We start from the raw sequence: 17,144 nt of genomic DNA, 5'->3' as shown, positions 1-17,144 counted from the left end.
TCTGTGGCTGGGCAGAGACTACTGTGGAAAGGTCCCCTCTCTGCTAGCTATGGTGCCTGTCACCCTGGGTTCATCCCATAGTTACCTCGCCTCCAAAACTGTCCTCAGTGACCTACAGGTCCCTGGTGACTCTAGACCTTCAGTGAGTCCCACTTGCTTTTAGGATGAATTTCAGCTCCTTAGCACAGCCCTGTGTTCCTGCCTGCCTGGGTGCTGGCCAGTCCCTACCGTCACACCACCCACCCTGGGTCTCCTGAGGGCTTTTCTCTTGGTCAGGAGCACCCTCCCTCCTGTTCACTGCCCTGAAACACCTGAGGAGGCCACCTCCTGTGGGGAGGCTCCTGTTTTGGATGCACTTCGAATGTTTCTAGAAGGTGTGGGGCATGCAGCCTCTGTAGTGTGAGCAGGGGCTCAGTGAAGATAATGCATGGCTGGGTGAATGAATGAACCGTCCGAGGGTGTCACAGGAGGGGCCCCTGGGGTGGGAAGGACCGTTGGGTGGGAGTGTGCCACTGGGGGTGTGTGCTGAGGGTGGTGGTCTGCCGTGGGAAGATGGGCCGCAGAAGGAACAGGCCACTGTGGCAGTGATGGGCACATGGGCTGCTGTGGGGTGGGCTCCTGCCTGGGCAGCTGTGGGTTCTTCAGGCTCGGTCGCCAGGGCTGGGGAGAGGAGCCAGGGTAGTGGCTGAGGTTGGGGTAGTACTTGCTCACTTGCAGGGCATGGCCATGGCAACCTGGCCTTGAGGAAGGGCTGGCTGGGCTCAGGTGACAGCTGTGGGCTTAGGACATAGGGGACTTCAAGCAGCATGTGGGCTTCATGGGGCTGGGATCAGGGTCATGGTGGGAATGCAGGGCTTAGTGTGGAATGGAGAGTGACAGGTCAAACTGAGGCGACAGATGTCCCACAGGTGGTCTTAGGCCCCAAGTCAGACCGAGGGGGCAATAGACATCCCCAGGTGGCCTGAGGTTACTCATGGAAGATGGGTGGTGGTCAGGTGGTGGTAGGATGACCAGGATGGCTGGTATTCCAGGCAAACCTGAAGAAGTTCCTGGACTACATCCAGCTGCACAGCACTGACAAGGTGGCACGCTTGCTGGACAGGGGGCTGGACCCCAACTTCCACGACCCTGACTCAGGAGGTGAGCAGCAGAGCGGGAAGGGGCATGGCCTTGGGATGGCTGGCGATATGACCTTCGTCTGTCCCCTGAACCCAGAGTGTCCTCTGAGCCTTGCGGCCCAGCTGGACAATGCCACAGACCTGCTGAAGGTGCTGAGGAATGGCGGCGCTCACCTGGACTTCCGCACTCGCGAGGGGCTCACCGCGGTGCACTGCGCCACTCGCCAGCGGAATGCGGAGGCCTTGACGGTCAGCGCGGGCAGGCCTGGCCTGGGGGTTGTTGCGTGGCCAGGTAGGGGGAGGAGGCTAGGCCCGGCTCAGTGCTGAGGCTCCTTGTCCTCAGACCCTGCTGGACCTGGGCGCTTCGCCTGACTACAAGGATAGCCGTGGCCTGACACCCTTGTACCACAGTGCTCTGGGAGGTGGGGACGCCCTCTGCTGTGAGCTGCTTCTTCATGACCACGCTCAGCTGGGGACCAATGATGAGAACGGCTGGCAGGAGATCCATCAGGTGGGCGGGGAGCATGGGGGTGGGGAGTGCCAGCCTCTGTCTGGAGGGTGAGGTCCCGGACTCTGTCTATAAGATGGGGATCCTGGGCTCTGTCTGTAGGCTGGGGGTCCTGAGCTCTCTCTGGAGGGTGAGGTCCTGGGCTCTGTTTGTAAGATGGGGGTCCTGGGCTCTGGGACCCAACAGCACCTGTCTCTTCAACCAGGCCTGCCGCTTTGGGCATGTACAGCATCTGGAGCACCTGCTCTTCTATGGGGCCAACATGGGGGCTCAGAATGCCTCAGGGAACACCGCCCTGCACATCTGTGCCCTCTACAACCAGGTGACTGCTTGTGTGTGCACAGGTGACCCTGTACAGTGACTACATGTGTGCATGCCTGGCTCTGTGTGTCACTCCAGGAGTGCACCTTCTGTGTCCTGCAGTGACCTACGGCCTTGTACCCTGCACGAGCACGTGTGTGAATTGTGTGCATCTGGGCCACCTGGGACTTTTGTGTGTATACCTGACATTCCACGCTATGTATGCGTGTAATGAATGCATGGGTGGGGGTGTGCGCTGCCCCCTGTGTGTGAATGTGCTGTTGAACCTTGACCCCTCCTGCCAGCTGCCCTGTGGGGACCCCCTCTAACCCTCCCAACAGGAGAGCTGTGCTCGTGTCTTGCTTTTCCGTGGAGCCAACAAGGACGTCCGCAACCACAACAGCCAGACGGCATTCCAGGTACAGGAGCGGCCTCCAGGGTCCGGGGCTGCCCTGGGGGTGCTGCTCTGCCTCACCTTCCTGGACCTTGTTTCTTCCCCTGTAAGTGACAAGGGAGCTACCTCTCCAGGACGGCCAGGGTGAGGTGGAGGAAGTGGGTGGCCAGCACAGGGCCCGGCTGGGGTGGGCGCTCACTCACGGCTCCTCCACCCACTTCTAGGGAGAGAGGAGGCCATGGGATCCAGGGGCAGGGGAATAGGTCGGGGAGTATAGAGGCCACACCAGTGGGGAGAGGGGAGGTCCTAGCCTCTAACCTAGTTTGCATGATGTTTCTGAACCTTTCTCCAGGCTGGGTTTGGTTCTTGGCACCAGAGTAACCCGGTGTACAAGTGTCTGTGTGGCCTGAGGCTTGTGGGGGACACTAGGGAGCATGTCCCTAGGACTTTTGGACCTTGGAGGGAACAGGGACTCTGTTCTCAGTGAGAGCAAGGGCCTGCAGAGGTCTGAGGAGACACGGGGAGAACAGGTCAGCCGTTGTGGTGTCCAGCTGGGGATGGAGGTAGTGGTGGGCAGGTCTGGGAGGAATAGATGCTTGGAGCAAGGAAGGGAGGAAGGAGAGTGACAGGTGTGCAGCAGGGCCAGACCGTGGCTGAGGTGGGAAGGATGGTGGGTGTGTGGGGCCATTAGGAGGATAGGCAGGGGACTGGTGTGCCCCGGTTTTCCCGGGACTGCCCCAGGTTTAGCTCTGAAAGTCTCGTGTCCCAGAAAATCCCTCAGTCCTCGGCAGTCTAGGGCCTAGATAGGGGCCAGGGGCTGAGCCTGGGGTCCAGCCAAGGAACACCCCACACGGAAACCCGGGAAGGAGCCATGAGAGGCCAAGGGGCAGTGAGTCTGCTGCCGCCAAGACTCCCGTGCCCCCTTCCTCCCTAGGTGGCCATCATTGCAGGGAACTTTGAGCTTGCGGAGGTCATCAAGACCCACAAAGACTCAGATGTTGGTGAGTTCTGCCCAACCCAGATTCCTACTGAATGTGCATTTGTGGGGTTATCAGGGACCCAGCAGGTACAGGGGTCAGTGGGGATGTTACAAAGGAGCCCACTGCCCTGAGGCTTTTCCTGCAGTTCCCGCCCCCAGCCACACTTTGTTCAGGGTCCAGTACTGGCCCCTGCAGCTGTGTGGAGTGTTGCTAAGGGGAGGGCCTGTGTCCAGTGGACAAAAGGTCAAGGTGAGGGTCAAGGGCATGGCTGGGTTGGGGCTGAGGATTAGGGTCAGGGTCATGGTCAGGATCAGGGTTAAGGGCATGGTTAGGTTAGGGCAGTGGGTTGGGGCCAGTGCTAGCTTTAGGGACCAACTTGAGTTGAGGGTGGGGTTGAAGTTAGGGTCAAGGTTCATTTCCTGTTAGTTCATATGATGGATCAGCAGGAGATATGGGTAGTGTATCTCACTGCTTAGAATAAGAGTATGCCTCACTATGACAAGATCACGTAAATGTACATGCACAGAGAACAAACAGTGATGGGAATTCAAATGGGAAAGGACAGATGCTGTCCTGGGGCTGGGCGCTCAGAGCTCTCAGCAGCCAGTGCATTGAGGGGAGCCAGTATGCATGTGACTCACCATCCCAGAAGGAACACCAGGAGGTACCATCTGGTCTCAACTGCAGGGCAGGGCACGGCTGTCACATCAGAGCCCAGGAGGTCCTCACCCACTCCAGTGTCCCACTGGTGTGGGACCTGTCTTGGAATCCTGCTGTCCTTCCTGTGTGGGGCTGCAGGATAGGGTGGGCCTTCCCTCTTGGAAAGAGTATTTTCTGGCCAGAGGCCACCCCCTCCAGTCATCTGACCTCAGGGGGGCTCCTTTCCTGGCTCCCTCTCTGTCCTAGATGGCTGTTTGGCCCATGGCTCTCTCTGGAACACAGCTCCTGAGCTCCCCTTTCTGCCCCGTGTGTTGTATCCCCATGTTACAAAAAGCTTAAAGTGACAGTGGACAGCAAAGGGGTAGGGCTGGTTTGGTTCTAATGTGAGGTTATGGTGATGGCTGGGGGTGAATTTTGGACTGAGGTTAATGTTAAGGTCAAGTTCATGTTTAAGGACCCTTCCTCTATAGAGTCTCCCCTGAACAGACCTCCCCATAATGAGGCTTGGAATCCAACCAGAGTCAGGGGACAGGGAGGCAGACCCCAGGCAGCTATAGCGGCCCCAGGGAGGCGCCGGTGGGCACTTGATGGACGAGTGACGGAGCCAATGACGTGGTGCAGGGCTGGGGTCCGGGTCTGGCTGGGGGAGAATTGAGCCAGTGAGGGTTTCAGTTAGGGTCTGCTTGGGGCTGGTGAGTGTTTTGCTGGTCATCAGCCTACAAGAACCCTGGTTTGTGGATGTGTGGGGTTCTCTTGTCTGCTTGTGATCGTCTGATCATGAGAAACTGCTTGGGACCTCTGTGCCTCAGTCTCTGAGTAAAATAGGGTCTTTTACTGTTTTTGTGCCTCCTTCCTGCCGCTTCTCTCATTTGGGATTTGATTTTGTGGATCTGAACTCTGGCAGGTGGCCTTGGTCCAGGGCTGATATGTGGTCCAGGCTGCGGGGCAGGAAGGCCCTGGCTGCCCCTTATCTCTATGATGTTGGCAGATGCTCGGGTTCCCAGGGCCACCGAATCAGGGCTTACTGTCTGACTGACACAGAATGTGTCAACTGGTTGGGCTTCCCTTGGCTGCTGCTGAGCCAGGTACAGAGCAGGCATCCAAGTCGGTTGGTCCCGAAGTGGTCATGGGCTCTGCTGCAAGGCCTCACCTGCTCAGTGTCACACATTCATGCAGATGACATAGCCGGGTGTGCCTGATCATGTATTCATGAGTATTTCCTATAAGCTGTTACCTGAATTTACTCTCAACAAACCCTAGTGAGTGGCAGTCCTTTTTTACAGGGGAGAAAACTGAGGCAGAGTATGTTAAAGCAGAGACTGTTTTCAGACCTGGGCAATCCAGAGGTCTCTCCTTGTCACCTCTACTCCCTCTGCACACATTCACTCCAAGGACTCTCCCTCAATGACAATCGGACGTTGCTATGGCCCACTGTGGCTTGGGGACACTGGGTGGGGCCTGCCCACAGAGGAGGAGGAGCCAAAGGGAGCTGCCCATCCATCCTCCTTCCCCTTCCTCCAGAAGGAGCCTGAAGGAGGGGTCTGGGAGGCTGGGATCTGTTTCACACTTCAGGGGGCATGACACCTCACAGCCTTTGGTCAGCTCCACCTGCCCCTTCAATACTGACAGGCCTGAAGCAGGAGCCCTGTCCTGGGAGCCACCACCTGCACTTCCTCCTTTCATGCCTTCCTTGGGCCACCCTCTGGTCCACCTTCTTTCCTACTGTCCTTCATTCACAGGACCTGATGTCCCAAGGTGCTTTTGAAGAGTGCCCTGGGGAAGTGCTTTTCACACTGCAGTGTGCATCTGAGTCACCCATAATCTTGTTAAATGCCTATTCTGACTCAGGGTCTGGGTGGAGTCTGAGATTCTGTATTTCTAATGAGCTCTAGCTTCAAGGAGAGGCTGCTGGTGTGTGGCCCATACTTTGTGTAAAAGTTGTCTAGAATAGTGTTTGGAAAATGATGCCTCACAGGCCAAATCCAATCCTCAGTCTGCTTTTTTTGTTTTTAAATTGAGGTTTTAAAATTGAGGACTTAAATTTCACTTAAAATTAAATTCAAGTCACTTAAAATTAGTTGTTTTACGTTGAATAATTCAGTGGTATTTCATACATCCACAATGTCATGCAACCAACTCTATTGAATTTTAAAACATCTCCATCACACCAAGAGGAACCCTATATACATTAAGCAATTATTCTGTGTCCCCTCTCCCTCAGGCCCTGTCAACTATAAACTTACTTTCTGTCTGTATGGATTTCCCTATTCTGGATATTTCATATAAATAGCATCATACAATATGTGACCCTTGGTGTTTGACTTCTTTCACTCAGCATGTTTTTGAACTTCATCCATATTGTCGGATATATCATTACTTCAGTCCTTCTCCTTTGTTTGTGTGTGTGACATTTTATTTATCCATTCATCCTTTGATGGATTCTTGGGTTGTTCTACTTTTGGCTATTACCAATATTGCTGCTGTGAACATGTGTGAAATGTATTTGAATACCTGTTTTCAGTTATTTGGGTTGTATAATAATTCTATATTTAACTTTTGAAGAACTGCCAAATTGCTTCACACAATTTTACATTCCCACCAGTAATGTATGAAGGTTCTAAATTCCTCAAATCCTTGCCAACACTTGTTACTATGGATTTTTTTTTTTTTTTTGGTTATAGCCATTCGAGTGTGTGTGAGGTAATATCTCATTGTGGTTTTGATTTGCATTTCCCTAATGGCTAATGATGTTAAGCATCTTTTCATGAGCTTATTGGCTGTTTGTATATATTTGAAGAACTGTCAAGTACTTTGCTCATTTTTTGTTTGCTTATAGAATGAGTTAGGAAGTGTGCCTTTCTCTTCTATTGTGTGGAAGAGTTTGAGAAGAATTAGTTTTAATTTTTCTTTAAGTGTTTGGTAGAATTCTTCAGTGATATTATCTGATTTGGACTTTTCTTTGTTGAGAGACATGACTACTGATCCAATTTCTTAGCATGTTATAGATCTGTTGAGATTTTCTGTTTCACCTTGAGTTCTAGTAATTTGTGTTTTTACAGAGATTCGTCCATCTCAGGTAACTTATCTAATTTGTTTGCATATGATTATTCAAAGCGTTATCTTACATTCCTTTTTAATTCTAAAATGTCAGTATTAATGCCTGAAATTTCATCTCTGATTATATATATTTGTGTCCTTCTTTTTTTTTCTTAGTTTAGAAAAAAGTTTGTCAATTTTGTTGATATTTTCAAAGGAACAACTTTTGGTTTCTTTATATATTTCTATTCCCTATTTCATTTATCTCTGTCTAATGTTTATTATTTCCTCCCTTCTGCTAGCTTTGGGTTTGGGTTTCGTTTGCTTCTCTTTTTCTATTTCCTTAAAATATGTAATTAGGCTATTGATTTGAGACCTCCATCCCTTAATGTAGGCTTATAGCTATAAATTAGTCTCCTTAGTACTGCTTTTGCTACATCCCATAAGTTTTGGTGTGTTGTATTTTTGTTTTCATTTCTTAAAGTGATTTCTCATTTTTCCTGTGACTTTCATTTTGACACCTTGGTTGTATAAGATTATGTTAATGTTCATGTATTTTTGAATTTTCCTGTTTTTTTTCTGTTCTTGATTTCCACCTTCATTCTGTTGTGATTGGAGAACCTACTTTGAATGATGTCGGTCTTTTAAAATTTATAGAGACTTGTTTTGTGGCCTCTCCTCTATCCTGGAGAATGTCCCATGTGCACTTAAGAATAATGTGTATTCTGCTTTTGTTCTATGGAGTGTTCTATATGTTATATCTGTTAGGTCTAATTGGCTCAAGTCTTTTATGACTTTATTGATCTGCTCCCTAGATGTTCTGTCCATTACTGAGAGTGGGCTATTGAAGGCTTAAATATAATTATAGAACTGTCTATTTATCTAAATGTGTCAATGTTTGTTTCATATATTTTGATGCTCTGTTGTTTGGTGCATATATGTTAATAATTGGTAATTTATTTGATGAATTGACAGTTTTGTCAATATACAATGTCCTTTTCTGTCTCTTGTAACATTTTTAATCTTTAAATATGTTTTGTCAGATATTAATACAGCTACTTAGATATCTTTTGGTTACTATTTACATAAAATATTTCCTTTTATCCTTTTATTTTAAACCTGCTTGTGTCTTTGGATTGAAAGTGATTCTTTTGTAAATAGTGTATAGTTGGATCATGTTTTTAAAATCATCATCTGCTTTTTAAATAAAGTTTTATTGGAACTCAGCCACACCCATTTGCTTATATATTGTTTGTGGCTGTTTTTGTGCTACCGTGGCAGTGTTGATCCCTTGCAACAGAGATTATAGCTTGCAAAAGCCTGACATAGTTACTATTTGATTCTTTACAGAAATTTGCCAACCCCTGGTCTAGAATGTCTTTAAAGTCTCTCTGGTCATAGTCAACTATAAATGGTCTTGTATAGCAGTAGTCTGGTGAGATTTGTCACATATGGCCCGTTCTGTCTCTTCTGAAGCCTGTGAAATGGGAAGTTCTGAGAGCAGATCTGAGCTCCCCAAGACCTCATTTCACTGACAGGAAGAGTGGGCTTCTATCCCTGAAGCTAGAGTTAGAAGCAGTTTTGGATGTAGCCCCCCAATGGTAGCTTCAGTCACAGGGTGGCTGTCTTGGTTTGCCTGGTACTGACACAGTTCCTGGGGCATAGCATTTTAGTTTTGAAATCTGGAAATCCTGGGAAAACCAGTACAAGCTGGTCACCCTATCTGGCTGCTCATCTCACCTGTGCCCCCCCAATCCCCAGTGCCATTCAGGGAAACCCCCAGCTATGCAAAGCGGCGGCGGCTGGCTGGCCCCAGTGGCCTGGCCTCCCCTCGGCCCCTGCAGCGCTCAGCCAGTGACATCAACCTGAAGGGTGAGGTGCAGCCTGCAGCTTCTCCTGGACCCTCGCTGCGAAGCCTCCCCCACCAGCTGCTGCTCCAGCGACTGCAGGAGGAGAAAGACCGGGACCAGGATGGTGACCAAGAGAGTGATGTTGGTGGCCCCGCAGCAGGCAGAAGCAGCCAGAGCAAGATCAGGTAGGAGGGGGCTGGGAGGCCCTGGCAGGGCCTGGGTGGGTGGGGTGCTGGGACCCAAACCAGAAGGAGCCAGCATGGGGAGGCACGAAGAAGCCTAGTGATACCTGGTAGATGTGTAGTAATGGGCTGAGGCTTGGGGTTGGGGAACTCCCAGGCCCCCAGATGGGCCTCTCTGGATGGGGAAGGGAAGAAGGTAAGATCCTGTGGGCTGGGGCAGGCTCCCTGATGCTGATCCCTGGTTGGAGCTAGACTTGTCCTGAGAACAGTGGGCAGCTGAGGGAGCATGTTGTGGGAGATGTTCTGGTCAGGCTTGTGATTTAGAAAGGTCCCTGTGTGTTAGGGATGATGCAGGGCTGGGAGGAGACAGGGCTGGGTGGCATGTGGTAAGAGGTTAGGGAATGGGGCTTCTCCATGAAGGCTCCAAACCTATAGGTGACCCCTGCCCTCTCCCCAAGGGGAGTCTCAGTCTTTACCCCACCCCTCCAGTCCTATACTTCTGACCATGAGTGCAGGGACCCTGAGAACCAGGGACCTTTGAGTGACTTGGCACCCCAAGAACTTAGAAAGCCTGGGCTGGAGCCCCGCTGGCCTTCATGAGCTGCACAGTGGGCAGTGGAAGGGGGAGCACTGGCTCTGCAGATCAGATATTCGGGGTCCAGTGCTGTCCTTGCACTTGCCGACGTGGGGCCTTGGACAGGTCAGCTAACCATTCTATGCCTGGGTTTCTCACAGTAAGGCAGGACTAATCCTGGCCACGCTGTTTCCTTTGGGACGCCGCCCAGGCCCTGGGTAGGTGGAGGGGAGTTTCCCTTCCATGCTGGTCCACAGCCAGCCATGAGCAGGGGGAGAAAACAGCAGTCACAGTGGTTTTCACTCCAGACAGGTCGACTCAGCAGCACGTGTGTGTCATCTTAACCTTGACCACATACGAGGTTTTACAGACAGGGTCCTGATGCTCAGGTGGGGTAAGTGACTTGTCCAAAGTCACAGGGCTAGGAAGTAGAGCATGATCGGGCCCCAGGTAGACCCAAACTTTCTAAGCCTGAGTGTTCAGCACAGGGCTTGGGGTGCGGCAGATGTTTATAAAAGCCATTTCTTCCTCCGCCGTTGTCCCTGCTCATGCAGCCTCGCTCTGCGATGTCTTTTCTCTCTCCATGTCTCTGCCCAGAGTCTAAGGCTGTCTGTCCTACCCCAAACCACTGTAGTTCTCCCCCGAAACGTTTGCATATCTCACGGATTTTCTAAGGGTGAGACGACCCAGTGGTGAGGAGAATAAACTTTGGGGTGTTCCAGTTTTCCAGAAGGGTTGCTCTTCAGTTGGGGCTGTGTGGATGCCCTACTTTCATTTATTTTTTTGTATGTTCATTCATCCTTTCAGCAAATGGAAAATTAAGACTTGCTATGCTCAGGGCTCCAGCACACTGCTCTGTGGGGACAGTAGAATTATTATTATTTTTCTACAAACATTTAATAGGTGCCTAGGGTGCCAGACGCAGTAGAAGCTAATAGCAAGGCATCCAAAAGGTCTCAGAGCACATTGACAGCTGGGGCCTAGGGTTAAGAAGCAGTTGGGTGGGCAGTGATCCAGGTAAGGGGGCCTTCTGGTGAGTTGCCAGGAGGGGCTGAGGAAGTTTGGGGTACCATGGAGGGAGAGGGCCTGGAGGGGAGCACCTTTGGTCAAAGGAGAGAACGTGGCATTGGAGCTGTGACTGGGAAGGTGTGGAGGGAGGTGGTAGCGCCCCCTAGTGCCCCCTTTTGGTAGAGCCTGACATGGAGCCTCTAGCTGCCCAGCCGTCCCGCCCACCAAATGTGGCAGAGCCCTCGCCAGCATCACGGAGCAGGGCAGAAAAAGGTGGGTTTAGAGCAGAGAGACATTAACTTAGTAACTGGCCGGAGGAGCAGGATTAGAAGAGTTGAGGTGCTGGGAACAGCACTGTGAAGGGCCCGGAGGAGGGACAGGAGGTACCCAACCTCGTGACTGGTGTAGCTGACTCCCAGGTCCCAGGGAGCTGGCCCGGGAGTGTTGGTCTGGTCTGCCTAGGTACTTGGGGGTCACGGCCGCTTTTGAGCAGACAAAGGTGGAGGAAGAGCCCAGGCTGGGGGAGCGGTCCCGGGAAGGTGGTCAGCACGGAGTGGGCATGGGCATCAGGAGCAGGTGTGAGGACACAGGGCCGGAGGGGCATTCAGGCGTCCAGCGCTGGCCGGCGGTCAGGGTGTGGCGAGGCCAAGGCCCGGGCGGAGCGCCCCCGGCCGTGACCCTGAAGCCCCCAGCGCCGCTGGCTCGGCCCGACCCCTTTCGCCGCCCTCCCGCGCGGAGGCCCGGGGTAGCGGGGGGGCGGGGCTGGCCGCCGCCGCCCGCAGAGGGAGGAGCCGGGCGCGGGGGGGCGGGGCGCGCGGAGCGGCCGCGGCATGGAGCGAGCCCGGCGCGCCCGGGAGCGCAGCCCCGCGGCCCCCGAGCCCTGAGCGGGCGCGGCTCTGCGCTGGCGGGAGCGGGCCGGGCGCGGCGGCGCGGCCCATGGAGCGGCCCCGGGCCGGGCCCCCGGCGGGCGGGCGGGCGGCGGCGGCGGGCGGCGGGCGGCGGGCGCTGCGGCGGCGGCTGCGGTGAGGCCGGCGGCGGGGCCGGGCCGCGCGCCATGGAGGCCCCGGGCGCCGGCTTCGCGTGCCCGCTGCCCCCCGGCATCGCGTCCGTCACCTACGTGTTCGTCTACAGCCCGAGCGGGCCCGGCGGCCCCGGCGGCCCGGGACCCGCGCCCGGTCCCGGTCCGGCGACCCCCGCGCCCCCCGCGCCGCCGCCCCGGGGCCCGAAGCGGAAACTTTACAGCGCCGTCCCCGGCCGCAAGTTCATCGCGGTGAAGGCGCACAGCCCGCAGGGCGAGGGCGAGATCCCGCTGCACCGCGGCGAGGCCGTGAAGGGTGAGGGGCGCCGGGGGGCGGGGTCGCGGGGGTCGCGGGGCCTCCTGGGGCTGTCGGGCGCCCCTCTGGGAGGCACGGCCAGGGTGCTGCACCATCCAGAGGGGCTGATGCCATTTTGGGGGTCTCTACCACTGGAGGTGTCCCTGGGAACTCTGAGCCGCTGTGGTCATTATGGGATGCATCTGCCACTAGGGATTCCGTGTATCACTGTGAAGGGCTCTGTGTCAGGGAGGGGTGTCTGCCTTTACGGGGTTCCTGTCGTGTGGGCCCCCAGCATTCCTCTGTCACTGGGTTTTCTGTGTCACCAGAGGCTCCGCTCATCATGGGGGTGTTTCTGTGTCGTGATGGGGGCTACTGTCATTGGGGTTCATTGGGGTTCGGTGTGATTTTGAAGGACCCTATCCCATTAAAGAGCATCGAATTACGGGGTTCTTGTGTCACTTCTGGGATTTCTTCGTTGGAAATCCTTGCAATATGTGGGCCCTTGGGCCATTGTAGGTGATGTCTATGCCCGTTATGTGGCTGTCTTGTGTGTCATGAGGGTTTCTGTTACCAGGGCTGTATTCTGATGGGATCCTGTGCCATGAAACTCCTCTCATTATGAGGATCTCTGTCTTCATTGGGGTCCTGTCCTCATGGGTGCCCTGTGTCCATGGGAACCCGAGGAAGAAACAGTTAAGGGTCACCCTTTCTTGGTCCGTCTTGTGGCTGATCCCCCAGCTACAGCACAGTGACCCTGAGCTCTCGGCAGTGACCCCTGGGTTGGGCTACATAGCAAGTATGGGGGTTGGTTCAGGAGGTGGGAGGAGAGGGGTCAGCTGGGAGGGCAGGAGCAGGACTGTGGCCCCTGCCTCTCTGCCCCTGTCCCCCACATGCCCATCCGGTGCTGTGCCCATCTGTTTGTTTCTCTCTTCTGTGTGGATCCCAAAATCTTCCCAGGGAAAAAGCCAGGAGGATTAAGGAAGGGAAGAGGGGAAGGAGAGAAGGGCTGAGGGGCGGGTGGGCAGAATCTCAGCCTGAGGTGGTCGGGATGGTGGGGTGTGGAGATGGGCTCCCTGCTACCGTGTTACCCTGTCACCTGACAGCCTGTCTGGCTTCTGTCCCTCCAGTGCTCAGCATTGGGGAGGGCGGTTTCTGGGAGGGGACTGTGAAAGGCCGCACGGGCTGGTTCCCGGCCGACTGCGTGGAGGAGGTGCAGATGAGACAGTATGACACACGACATGGTGAGTGACCCCCACATCTCCTGGGTCTTGCTTCCCTTTGGTTCTCCCTCTGGGTCTTGCTTTCCTACTTCCAAGCTGCCTTTTGGTCTTGCTTGAAGCTAAATGCAGTTGGATATTCACAGAGAAAAAACTAGAGTAAACTCAAACACACGTTTGGAGTCGGTGCGAACTTGTACACACAGACACACAGCTGCACACACCCCACATCTACTTATGAGCAGATGTGTGTGACTGGATGCTTCACAGCACTGGAGACACGTGATGTGCCCGTGGGACATGTGTGTATGACCACAGTTAGTCTGTGGTCCTGCATGTGGCTCCCAGTGCCCATAATCCCCCACAACACTGTCATCACAGAAATACTGGGTGTTCGAAGTGTGAGATTCCTATATGGCTGGCAGACAAGTAAAGAGGTCAGTGTGAGAAAAGAGGCGCCTTTCCAAAGTAGACAGATTGTCCAAGTGGGCAGTGCATAGAGGCCTGAACTAGCCAAGAGGAAATGAGGCCAGCTGGGCCCAGAGGGGCTGTCGTGGGTATCCTGGGGCCAGGATGGTCAGAGGGCAGCAGGTGGGGGATGGCTGCATCCTTAGCCTGCAGGGAGGATGTGAGTGTGAAGGCTGGAACTCCATGGGCTGGGAAGAAGGGTGAGCAGTCTTGGTCTGATCCTGCTGACAGCCTGGGCATCCAGGAAGGGCCACTCTGGGTGTTGGGATCTGAGGTGGTCCTGCCCATGGAAAGGAGTAGTGGCTCTTTTGAGGCTCCCAGGCCATGGTTGGCTGTGTGTCTGGGATATACCCTTGCAGTGACTACTCTAGAGTAAGTCCTTGTAAGGAGACCCCCAGATGCACAAGTGTTATTTCTGGCTTGGATTGCTGGTGGGCAAGAGACCCCTCCTGACTGGTGGCCATTGGTGGTCCCAGTGATGTGTCTGGACCAAGGTGTACATGTTCCTCCCTCTGCACATGAAGGTCCAGGCTTTCTGTGATCCTTTGCCCTGGGCTGCCCGCCGCCCGTGGCCTGGACACCTGCTCTGTAAACAGGGTGTCAGAGGCCAGGGGAGGCAGGAGTGTGGCTGCTGACCTGCTCCTGAGCAGACGGCTTTACTCCTTTGCTTGGCCATTCCTCACCTCACCCAGAGGGCTCTCCTGGAGGTGGCTGGCAGCACAGAAGGGAGATGCCCCCCTCTCATCTGCCTGTGGAGGGTAGGTAGGGCAGTGTGTCCAGGTTGGGGATGATTTCAGAGGCCTGGGCTCTGGTGCCAGCTGGGCTGGGCAGGGCAGGGCAGGGGAAGAACAGGTTTCCAGACCTGTTAAGTAGACTGGGTCTTGTGCTCCCCCATGGGGTGGGCAAAGAAGGTTCTGGTTTGAGAATTGTGTGGATCCAGGGGCAGATGGACCTGAGTCTGAAGCTGGGGAGGAAGGGAGGGAGGTCTGGATCAGAGTTGGAATTTGAGGATAGTAAATGCTTGATTGAGGACAGACCCTGTGTTGGGAGCTGGGATCACAGAGGATGGTTTCCTGCCTGGGAGGAAAGGCAGGCAAGGTGGTTACCACAGTTAGTGCAAGGCTGTAAAGAAAATGTGGGCACACGGTAGCTCCCTGGATGGTCCTGAAGGGGTCAGAGAGGGTTGCAAAGCAGAGGCGTATTTGAGCTGAGCCTTGAAGGACAACTAGGAGTCCTAGGTGATTGGCTGGTGGGGTTGAGGGCAGAGCCTATTTGCTGGAGTGTGGTGTGACATTCTAGACCTACATGTGCTGGCACCTAGCGTGCTTGCAGTGTCAGGCTGCTTGGCACATTTTTAAGCACTTTTACATACAAGAATGCACTAACTCATCCCAGCAGGTCTAGGAAGTAGGGACAGTTGTCCAGTTCTCATGGCCCAAGGGGCAGGGTCTTGTCTGTGACACAGGCAGTGGGCTGCAGGGTCTGTGCTGCAGCCACCACACTTCCTGGGCTTTGGGTGAGTGACACCGGTGTGTGCAGTGCAGTGAGGGGTGGCAGGGCTGGAGTGGGGAGCGTGAGACCAGTCAGGTGGCGGTGGGACTAAAGTTCAAGGCAGTGTCGCAGGAGGAGTCCCAGGGTGATGTCTTGATTGTGCAGGTCATTTAGGGTTAAGGTGAAGGCCTAGGCAGGGTAGAGCAAGGAGATGGAGAGAGAAGGTCAGGGGTGGGCATGGCTGTGGAGAAAGGAAAGTGCGTGCACAGAGTAACCTAGTGAGGCAGCTGTCTGCTCCAGGCAGTTGCAGGGCCTAGATGGGGATGGCACTGGGGTTTGTAACCTGAAAGAGTACCAGAAGTACCTGGGTGGACCGGAGCATTTCATTAGTGGGCAGAGGGAGAGAGGCCTGCAGAGGCTGCTTGCAGGAGGAGGTGGGAGGAACCTCTGCGTTCACCTGCATGCTGGTCCGCCAGCTCTGGGCAGGCTCTGATCTGGGACCAGGGGCTGAGTTCTGCCAGAGGCCATAGGGCAGCCCAGGAACGGGAGGGAACCTGTTTCCAACAGGCCCAGATCCAAAGATAGATCTGTTTCAGAGGCTGGAGTGGGGAGAGAGAGGGACTTGGAGGCCAGAGAGGGGACACTGTATGAGCATGTGCGGGCCAGGCTGCTGCCCAGGGTCAGGTGATGGCATGCCCCCCATAGCCCCTGTGTGGACAGGAGGGGTGAAGGGAGCAGTCGCAGGCACAATAGCTGTGGGGGTGCAGTGGAGCCCATGTGTTCTGGAGGCTGCTTTGTAGGACACCAGGAAGGCTGTGCTCTGGCCCAGCTGCTCCCCCACTCCTCCTTCCCCCCACCTCCCCTCCCTGCCCGTCCTCCCTTTCTTTCCCATACTTGGGAGGTCATGTTGTATTTTTCACTTCAGCTGGCTTTTATGTGTCTGGTTAATAAAACCGGAAAATGAATTTGCATTATGTAATAAATACAGTTTGTTCAGTTGACAAAACCTAAAAACAGAGGCTTGTGAACTGTGGGATTAGGGGGTGGTCCTTCTGCATGCAGGTGCCATGACGGTTTCTGAAGGTGGGTCGGTGTGTAGAAGGGTGCTGTGGGGGCAAGGAGGGGTGTGATGCCCACCTGACAATGATGAGGCATGGCCTGCTCTGGCCTTGGGAATGGCGGGAGGGCGGTTCAGTGCCTTACAGAGGGTCCCCATCTGGATGGGCAACGTATAGGGAGGAGAGAGAAGAGAGCAGGTGAGGGCTTGGGAGGGTGCCTAACTGATAAAATTGTAGGCCATCAGAACCTGGGGTCCTCTAGGGTGAGTTTTCCGCTTCTCTAAGGGGACTGTTGACATACTGAGAGTCACACAAGTTAGTGGCAAGGTCCTGGAATCTGGACCAATACTTCCCTGACATCTGTATCTTTTGCTATTAATAGGAACTCTTTTCTTCTTTCCATCTGGCCACTGCTCCATCTAGTCTTACAGCCATCTATCCTCTGACTCACCCACCCATCCTGCCATCTATCCATCTATTGATCCATCAATTCACCAGTCTGTCTCCTTTCCATGAACCCACCCAGTCCATCTATCAGTCCATTTACCCGTTACCCTTTGACCTGTCTACCACTACCCTTCTCCCTTTCCCTCCATCCACTTACATATTCATTTACCTTTTTATCGATCCTTGTGTCTGTTTCTTGTTCCTTCCTTCCCTCATATATCCATCCACCTGTCCACCATCTACCCTTCCAGTGAGCATTTGGAGCACCACCTGTTGTATGCCAGGTGCTGTGCTCTGTGCTGGGACCACAGAAACAGGCGAGATGTGGTCCTTACCCAGACGGAGCTCACAGTTAGTAGAGAAGACAGGCCATTGGAAATCATAGGTTCCCTCTCCCATCTCATTTCCCACCACTCTCGTTCCCTCTGTTCCAGCTGCACAGGCTGCTCAATGTCCCTTGAACACCCCAAGCCGATGTCTGCCATGTGGACTTTGCCCTGAGTGTCCCTGCTTCAGAAAGCCCTCTACCCACGTATT

General features: G+C 54.1%; 1 protein-coding gene across 6 annotated transcripts in view; it reads left to right on the top strand.

The window, feature by feature from the left end:
• SHANK3 (SH3 and multiple ankyrin repeat domains 3) overlaps window positions 1-17,144 on the top strand; it is a 47,853-nt gene that overhangs the window by 4,494 nt on the left and 26,215 nt on the right. For all 6 annotated transcript variants that reach the window (XM_036906795.2, XM_057508362.1, XM_036906796.2 and 3 more), the window contains exons 5-13: window positions 1,032-1,140; window positions 1,216-1,367; window positions 1,462-1,629; window positions 1,832-1,948; window positions 2,268-2,345; window positions 3,255-3,321; window positions 8,758-9,031; window positions 11,742-11,944; window positions 13,054-13,167. In XM_036906795.2, the coding sequence (XP_036762690.2) occupies window positions 1,032-1,140; window positions 1,216-1,367; window positions 1,462-1,629; window positions 1,832-1,948; window positions 2,268-2,345; window positions 3,255-3,321; window positions 8,758-9,031; window positions 11,742-11,944; window positions 13,054-13,167 (1,282 nt within the window). The remainder of the gene's footprint in view (window positions 1-1,031; window positions 1,141-1,215; window positions 1,368-1,461; window positions 1,630-1,831; window positions 1,949-2,267; window positions 2,346-3,254; window positions 3,322-8,757; window positions 9,032-11,741; window positions 11,945-13,053; window positions 13,168-17,144) is intronic.

The sequence above is a fragment of the Manis pentadactyla genome, chromosome 10, assembly GCF_030020395.1.
Source record: "Manis pentadactyla isolate mManPen7 chromosome 10, mManPen7.hap1, whole genome shotgun sequence".
Lineage (NCBI taxonomy): Eukaryota > Metazoa > Chordata > Mammalia > Pholidota > Manidae > Manis > Manis pentadactyla.
This window is presented reverse-complemented; position numbering and strand designations above follow the sequence as displayed.